We start from the raw sequence: 8,451 nt of genomic DNA, 5'->3' as shown, positions 1-8,451 counted from the left end.
TTTTGGATAAGGAATATACATTGATGTGTAGATTATATATTCTATTGGTTTAACTTTCAACAATGAGAATTTGATTGTTTTTATAACTTGCTTGCTCATTATTGCGAATCACATGCGTACTGTGGAGCATAAGTGTATCTTCAACATCAACTCATCACGGCTATCCAAAACTACTTTTAAGTTTCAATATTTGCTTGCACATCGGTTAGTTTCTTTTTTCACTATGTTGTCAGATTACAACTAAAGAAATGGAGTTTTGTTTCAGTGATTAAGTGACTTACCTTGCTTAGATTTCCAGTTCCCATGACCAATTTTTAGTCGTATCAAGGATCCAATTGTCATCCCAAATGTCAATCAGTTTGCCATTTCCAATTTTCCAAGTACAATTCAATTTTATTTGTTGTATTCCATTGTCTCCCTCCTTTCCGGACCCAACTAGCTCCTAAACTTTTCTTTTACAGCAATCGGCTTTGTATCCTCCTGTGGGTTGTTTAGCTTTTATGATAAGGTGCTAAGACTTTTGATGCCCAATTGTGAATTGAGTGCAAGTCTGTTGGGTGAAGAGTCTCTTATAGTGCGTTTGGATACACGTCCAGAAGTAACTTTTTGACTTCTATAAGTCAAAAAGCAAGAAGTCAGTTTGGGTGTAGAATTTTTAAAACGATTTCTAAAAGCAGAAAAATTAACTTTTTGCCAAGCAAAATATCCTGACTTCTGACTTCTATTTCTGGAGAAGCAGAAGTCATAGGCAAAATTGTATCCAAACCCTATTAGTTGCCAAGACAGGCGAGCTTGGCTGTGTCTTAGGGCACCCCAATCTCACCATTCCTTTAAATGCCATGAAATGGTTGTTTCTTGATTAAGTTTAAAAGCTTTGAAACTAAAAGTTCTATCCCAAATGCCCAAATTATTAAGCAATGAAAAAACTATCCCGAATGCCCCCATTATTGATAGTTAGAGTCACTTGAGAACTCTGCTATTGGACAATGGCTCTAATTTTCCTTTGGCTTTAGGGTTTCTGTCTGTGTACTTCATTCTTTCAACATAGTTGAGGAGGGAATTTAAGATTCCCTGTCCATGGCGACTACCAGCGTTCAGGGGACAATGATTCGACACATGGTATGGATCTCAAGACACTTACTTTTCAGTCTTCTCTCTTTCTCATCCTCTCTCCCCGTACTAACTGTATTTTGGGATGTCTACCATTGTCAGAATCTCATTTCTTGCTTTCGTCGAATTGTAAGTTGTACAAACGATTTCACTTTTACTTTATAATTCCTATTTATCCTTAATTCTGTCTCTTAATTCTTTTGCTTCTGTTTTCAGAAAGCACGGATTCAAGTTTGGTTGTTTGAGCAGAAAATCTTGGAAATGACATCCCAAATTGTAAGTTTTTTCTCATTCTTCTATTGCAATTGGGAATCCAGTGTTAGAAGGACATCAAAGGATCAGCTTAAGATATTTGATAATTGCAATTTTATGTTATCGAAGGACTGTAGGGTTTTGATTCAAGTAACACACTAGAAATTTTTGAGCTTGTAGCTGGTTAGTACATAGACTTGCTGGTAATATGTTTGATAAAGATTCTGGAAAGGATCTTGTGCAAATCTTGAAAGAGAAAGAAACGAATCCAAGAATTCATTCCCATAAGGGGATGCTTCCTGTTCTGGGTATCATTTATCTAGAACCTTTCTTTCTAAGCACCAGTATATAATAATAGTTTCCATGATTGCATTCTCCATCAACTATTGAACCAGTGTTTTTTTGTTTTTTTTTTCGAATTATTGGCATTGTCATATTGATGGTTACTCAGAAAAGTAGAAGAAAGACGTCTTTTAATTGGATTAAGTAGACTGAAATTTGATAAATTTTTTCCCCTACAATCTATTATGAAGTAGAGTTCTTGAATTAGCTGGTGTGAATCGAAGCCATTTTACTAATTACAAGTGGATCATAAACAAATAATAGCACGATCAGATAGATTTTGCTATGGGATAATAAATAACTCACAGCTATGAAATGTTTGTGTTTTGACAGGCAGCTGCTGTGAAGAACACCAATGAAACTTTCCATTTTTTTGTGGATAACGTATCTTAGTTCTTTTGAGTGTTAACTAAAACAGTTTGTGCTATTAAAGTGGTCCTGGAGTTGGGCAGCACATAACGTGGTATAGCTTATATTTGGGTCAGTTTCAAAACTTTCGACTTTTCAAAAACACAGTCAAGATTACAGGATACTAGTTACCAGGACTGTTATACAAGTATCTAATTTTAGCATTAGGTTCCACTGGTCATATGCATGAACCGGCTGGGGTATTCCCAATTTCCTTTTGGTCATAAAAGCATTAAATCATGAAAAGATGATTCTTATAGAAGGCAATGCCTTTTAGTTACGGGGTGTGAATTGCAATGTACGTCAGGTCATGTTAGCAAGATGACCTTGTTGACTATGTAATCAGTTGAACATAATTATCCATTGCCTACAATCAACTTATGCAGAAGCATCTCCCCTTATGCTCAGTACTGGGGATACTTGTTCGACTTACATTATCATGTGTACCAACTGAAATATGTGATTTCGGAATCTTTTCCTAGGTGTGCGATATAAGAATTTCATATTTTTGTGAATGATGTTAGCATCTTCATGGGTATGTTAATAGATGTAGGCAGTGGCTGTAGACATTTATCTTTATCATTTGTTCTAAAGTAGCATTATAGTGAAGTTTGGGATGGCATGGCTTCTTACAGATTACAATATCTGAATCCATCACAAGACCATGGCTTTGTATTGTGTGTCATTAGATAACTAGGATAATGACTAAATGTTTGCTTTCTCCACAGGTATTTGATGGACACCTACATTTGACTCTTCATAATGCTGAAGAAGCGAACATCACTAGTAATACAAGGATGTCATTGGGTAAGGGATTATTTGATTGTTGTTACTTACTCTCAAAAAACATCTCTTTTTTCATATTTCTTACTCTTACATGATTATTGCATTTTACAGGGAAGAATTTTTGGAGTTGTTATGGAAACTTAGAATTTAGAGATACTGGCATAGAGAATAGAAGTAAATTTAATAACCTAAGTTACTGTAAAGGAATTGAGTTTGAGATACCCTCTTCCTTTCCTACTAATAACCCTAACCACAATCTTGTGGAAAAGTATGATTTTGTTACGGGTGCTGAAGAAGAAAATATTCAAGGACATATGGTCTTAGACTCATTTGCTGAGACCCACATTCCACAATCTGATTCAGAAAAAGAATCAGAAGAATCTGATGATGAGGAGGATTTTGGGGTCTTGAATTCGTTTAGAGCAAATTGTAACCATCAAAGTTCAGAAGCTGAAAAAGTTACAGAAGTTGGTGATGATGAATTCAGAAACCACCCTTTGGTTAGGGAAGTATGTAGACTAATTCAACATAGGCAAGCGTGGAATCCAGATCTTGAAGGAAATTTAAGGCATTTATTAAGAAGCCTCAAACCTCGGCAAGTATGCTCAGTTCTCCGTAATCAGGTCGATGAGCGAGTTGCTCTAAATTTTTTCTACTGGGCAGATCGACAGTGGAGGTACCGCCATGACCCACAGGTTTACTATACTTTGCTTGAGATTCTAAGAAAAACAAAGCTGTGCCAAGGTTGCAGGAGAGTTCTTCGGCTAATGGCTCGACGCCGTATTGAAATGCAGCCGAAAGTATATAGGTATTTGATGATCTCATACAGCCGAGCAGGCCAATTGAGGAGTGCAATGCGTGTTTTAAATTTGATGCAGAAATCAGGATGTGTTCCCGACTTGTCTGTTAGTAACACTGCAATTTTCACTCTGGTATTGGCAAATCAAATGGAGAAAGCATTAAGGTTTCTGGATAGGATGCAGAGGGTTGGAATTGAACCTGATGTCGTTACCTTTAACTGCCTGATTAAAGGCTATTGTGACGTTCATCGAGTTGATGATGCCTTGGAATTGATGGATGAAATGCCTCTAAAGGGGTGTAATCCTGATAAGATCAGTTATTATACTGTAATGGGCTTCTTCTGTAAAGAGAAAAGAATGAAGGAAGTGCGAGAGTTGTTGGTGAAAATGAAGATGGATGGTAACTTAATGCCAGACCAGGTCACATACAATAATCTTATTCATGTTTTGTCAAAGAATGGGCATGGTGACGAGGCTCTTGATTTCTTGAGAGAATCAGAAGAAAAAGGATTTAGAGTGATAAGGTGGGATACAGTGCAATAGTGGACTCGTATTGTCAGAAAGGAAATTTGGGTAAGGCAAAAGAAATTGTTAATGAGATGTTTACTAAGGGTTGTCTGCCGGATGTTGCTACTTATACTGCAGTTGTGAATGGGTTTTGTCAGACAGGAGAGGTTGATCAAGCTAAGAAGATGATTAAGAAAATGTACGAGCATGGCTGCAAACCAAATACTGTATCGTACACGGCATTGTTAAATGGGCTTTGTAGGTCAGGAAACTCATCAGAGGCTAGAGAGATGATGAATATGAGTGAGGAGGATTGGTGGACCCCAAATGCCATCACATATAGTGTTGTGATGCATGGACTTCGTAGGGAAGGGAAGTTGGCCGAGGCTTGCGAGGTGGTAAAAGAGATGGTTACAAAGGGTTTCTTTCCAACCTCTGCTGAAATTAATCTATTACTTCAATCTATTTGCCGACAAGGGAGGGTTGATGAGACCAAGAATTTTATGGAAGAATGTTTGAGCAAGGGCTGTGCTGTTAATGTTGTAAATTTTACATTCTAAATTTGTAACCATCTTAAACAGGCCAAAGGGAGGTAAGGGCCAGTCACCATTTTATGGAAGAATGTTTGAGCAAGGGCTGGGCTGTGCCGACAAGGGAGGGTTGAGATGGTTACAAAGGGCCAGTCACAGGCCACAGGCAGGTAAGGGCCTGATTTATTACGGATCGGGCCAGGCTTTGGCCTGTTTAAACTGGTCGGGCCAGTCCAGTTTCCTAATTTCCCGCCTGCCTTAAATAAATAATGGATTGTTTGACCCTACGATATGTAAATTGATTTGATATAATATATCAATTGACAAAATAGACATAAATAAAACGCTGCCCAACTGGTTTGGGTCATTGATATATGAGCACGAGGTAATGAGTTCGAAACACTATGGATATATTTTTTGAAAAGAAAGAGGTCATACTTTAACTGGCTAGCCTGGACCGGCCAAAATTAAAACAGGCCTGGCTCAGGCTCAGGCTGGGCTCATTTAATAGGATCCAGGCCAGCTTTATTGACAGGCCGACCCCGGCCAGGCTGCAGGCCCAGGCTAGGCCAATCAGAGGCAGGCCAGGCCGGCCTGTTTGACACCTCTAACTGTAATACATGGGTTTTGTAAAGAAGGTGATTTGGAAGCTGCTCTTTCTTTGGTGGATGACATGTATCTTAAAAACAAACAACCTGACGTGTTTACATATACAACATTAATTGACGCATTTGGTAAAAGTGGTAGATTGGAAGAGGCAACTAAACTTACTGAAAAAATGCTTCATAAGGGATTGCTTCCAACACCAGTTACTTATCGGACTGTTATCTCTCGGTATTGTGAAAACGGGAAAGTGGAAGAACTACTGAAGTTGCTTGAGAAAATGCTGTTAAGGCAAGAATTCAGGACAGCGTATAATCAAGTTGTTGAAAAACTTTGTAGACTTGGTAAGCCGGAGGAGGCTTATAAGGCTTTGAACAAGGTTCTGAGAACAGCGTCAAAAACTGATGCTGATACGAGCCATTTGCTTATCGAGAGTTGCTTGGAGAAGAGACTTCCTTTATCAGCATACAAAGTCGCTTGTCGAATGTTCAATAGGAATCTGATTCCTGACCTGAAGTTGTGTGAGAAGGTGAATGAAAGATTGATATTAGATGGAAAGCAAGTGGGAGTAAATATATGATGCGATTTGTTCAATAGGAATCTGATGGCAAAGAGGCTTATGATGCGATTTGTTGAAAGGGGACACCTTTCACCCCAGTGGGAGTAAATATATGGAAAATGTAGAACCCACTGATTTGTTACGTGTTTTCTTGGTTAAATGAAATGAAATAAGTGAGGTCCGTCATTTTTGCATCTACCTTCTTTTACATTGAAGCTACTGTGACCTGAATTAGGTTGCTAGTATCTCTGTATACTGAATCTAAATCATAAGTAAGAGCTCCAAGCGGATGGATGGACAACAAACAACCTCTTCAGTAAAAGTCCATGTTATTCAGATAGGGTATTGCCGTGATACAGTTTACTCGTGCAAGCTGTTAAACCGTACCAAACCTCTAAACCACAACAAACTTACAATACCCCTCTAGGAATATGAAAAAAGAAAAAGGAAAAGTCCAAGAAGATTACAGTACATTGCTAAACTGCATTAGCAAGCACCACTGTTGACTAGTTTCCGTAGCAGCTGGTGAGTCTATTGGCTTGTGAGAAGCACTTCTATTCCTCACTTTCCTTGTTCTTGTTCTTCTTCTCTTTATCTTCATCCTTCTCCTTCTTCTTGCTGCTGCCATCTTTCTCATCTTTGCTCTTGTCCTTCTTTTCTTTTTCTTTTTTATCTTTTCCATCTTTCTCCTTCCCTTCCTTGTCTTTCTTTTTTTCTTCTTTCATGTCAGTGCCTTCATCCTTCTCCTTCTTCTTTGATTTTTCATCTTTGTCCTTGGCCTTCTTTTCATCCTTATTGTCTTCTTTGCCATCTTTGTCTTTCTTCTTCTTCTTTTCTTTCTTTTCATCTTCCCCTTCCTTCAGTTCTTCTTCGCCATCTTTGTCTTTCTTCTTCTTCTTCTTCTTTTCTTTCTTTTTGTCTTCCCCTTCTTCGTCTTCTAGACCTTCATTTTTGTTCTCCTTGTCTTTCTTTTCCTTCTTAGCTTCTTTGTCTTTCTTTTCCTTTTTAGCTTCTTTTTCTGTTCCCTCTTCACCTACAGCATCTCCTTCTTCACTCTTCTTCTTCTTGTCTTTCTTTTTTTCCTTCACCTCTTCTTCTTCTCCATCTTTCTCCTTTTTTTCTTTCTTCTTTTTTCCTTCATCTCCCTCTTTGTGTTTCTTCTCCTTGTCTTTCTTTCCCTTCTCTTCACCCTCTTTATGTTTTTTCTCTTTGTCTTCTTTGTGTTTCGGCTTCTCATCTTCAATAGATATACTCTTCACTTCCAGCTCCATTTCAGTCTTCTTCTCGACCTTGTCTGCCATAGGTTCTTTTTAGATTAGCTTTGACAAGAGAGTACTAAACAATTTCTTTGCTTGGTCTTAGATTGTCCTGCAGTACCAAACATATAATCACCATTGAGTAAACTGACACTTAAGATCTCAATTGTAAAATGAAACAGCATTCCAACAAAACCTTAGCAACAAGATCAAAAAATCCAGACAGCTAAAGAAAAGTGCATTAGTTAATCCCAAATTTTCGGTACTTGATATCGGCAGCATTCTTTGCAAACTTCTGGAGTGGCCAGTGCAGTCTTTGAGTTAAAAGGTTTTGGATTAATCCTATTAGAAACCGATGCTGCATTAGTTACTTAGTTTACACTAGCACCAGAACGGTCATAACGTAGCATTCACACAGAACCCTTTTTCTCATACACCAAAATCTTATCCTATCCATGATTATAAGGTAACTTATTGAATTTTCAAAAGCAAAACTGATCCATTAAATTTGTTTGATCTTACAAAAAATCTAGATCTATTTCCTTGTGCAAATTGATCGCCTAAAAAAGTTAGCTAGAATGTGTAATTCTTCTAGTAGCTCTGATCTAATTTAAAAACTGCATAGTCAGTGAGAAGATCATGTTTCAAAAGAGCAAGTTCATGATCATGACAACAATTTTAAGCATATTTCTTGATCATTCATCACATTAAAAACAGTTTTCTAGTAGATAATAGAAAATCACGAGTGAGAAGCAAAATCAAAGAAACAGAGGAAGTGCAGCTAACATACCCTGGATTGATCTGAACTGTCTCTTCTAAAATGGTCTCCGCGATTTCAATTTCCAAAAGTATTAGCAGATCGAAAATTCTATCTTCTTCTCTCCTTCTTCTTTCAGAGTCGATGTATTTATAGAGAAAAGCCGTAGTAAAAGAGTAACTCGTTGCCAACGCGGTGATCCAAGAGTGTCTTGGCGCTACTTTCAAGGACTCAGTGGGCCTACACACCTTTGACAAGTAGGTGTAATGGATGAGACGATGCATAGTGGCCAGCGTGTTCGTAACGCGTCAAATCTGGGAGACTCAACGAGCCAATAGATGACGGCAGGCATGTTATGGCAGTTATGCTTCCGAAATATAATGCACGACTACTTTCCATGATTGGAGGGAGTACTGAGTCGGCTGATCTTTGTGCATTTCAACTACGCATCGTACGTGGTTTTCCACCCCTAAAAAAGATGCATGTTTGGATGTATATCTAGATTATCGCCCATTCTTAGCGGTAAAATATTATTCTAACT

The 8,451-nt window shown here is 38.1% G+C and overlaps 1 protein-coding gene and 1 pseudogene across 1 annotated transcript; one reads left to right on the top strand and one right to left on the bottom strand.

Moving 5' to 3' along the window:
• The first annotated feature begins 911 nt into the window (after positions 1 to 911).
• LOC113349435 lies at positions 912 to 6,086 on the top strand (annotated as a pseudogene).
• A 126-nt stretch (positions 6,087 to 6,212) lies between these two features.
• Positions 6,213 to 8,091, bottom strand: LOC113349434 (DNA ligase 1-like). The gene is made up of 2 exons (XM_026593409.1): positions 7,944 to 8,091; positions 6,213 to 7,265 (listed from the first exon to the last, which is right to left on the bottom strand). The coding sequence occupies exon 2, from the start codon at positions 7,196 to 7,198 to the stop codon at positions 6,452 to 6,454; it is 747 nt and encodes a 248-aa protein (XP_026449194.1). The 5' UTR covers positions 7,199 to 7,265; positions 7,944 to 8,091; the 3' UTR covers positions 6,213 to 6,451.
• Between the last annotated feature and the right edge of the window lie 360 nt (positions 8,092 to 8,451).

The sequence above is a fragment of the Papaver somniferum genome, chromosome 2, assembly GCF_003573695.1.
Source record: "Papaver somniferum cultivar HN1 chromosome 2, ASM357369v1, whole genome shotgun sequence".
Lineage (NCBI taxonomy): Eukaryota > Viridiplantae > Streptophyta > Magnoliopsida > Ranunculales > Papaveraceae > Papaver > Papaver somniferum.
This window is presented reverse-complemented; position numbering and strand designations above follow the sequence as displayed.

Bases quoted from the DNA above. Each gene is read 5' to 3' on its own strand.
- LOC113349434 (XM_026593409.1), bottom strand. From the start codon at position 7,198: ATGGCAGACAAGGTCGAGAAGAAGACTGAAATGGAGCTGGAAGTGAAG.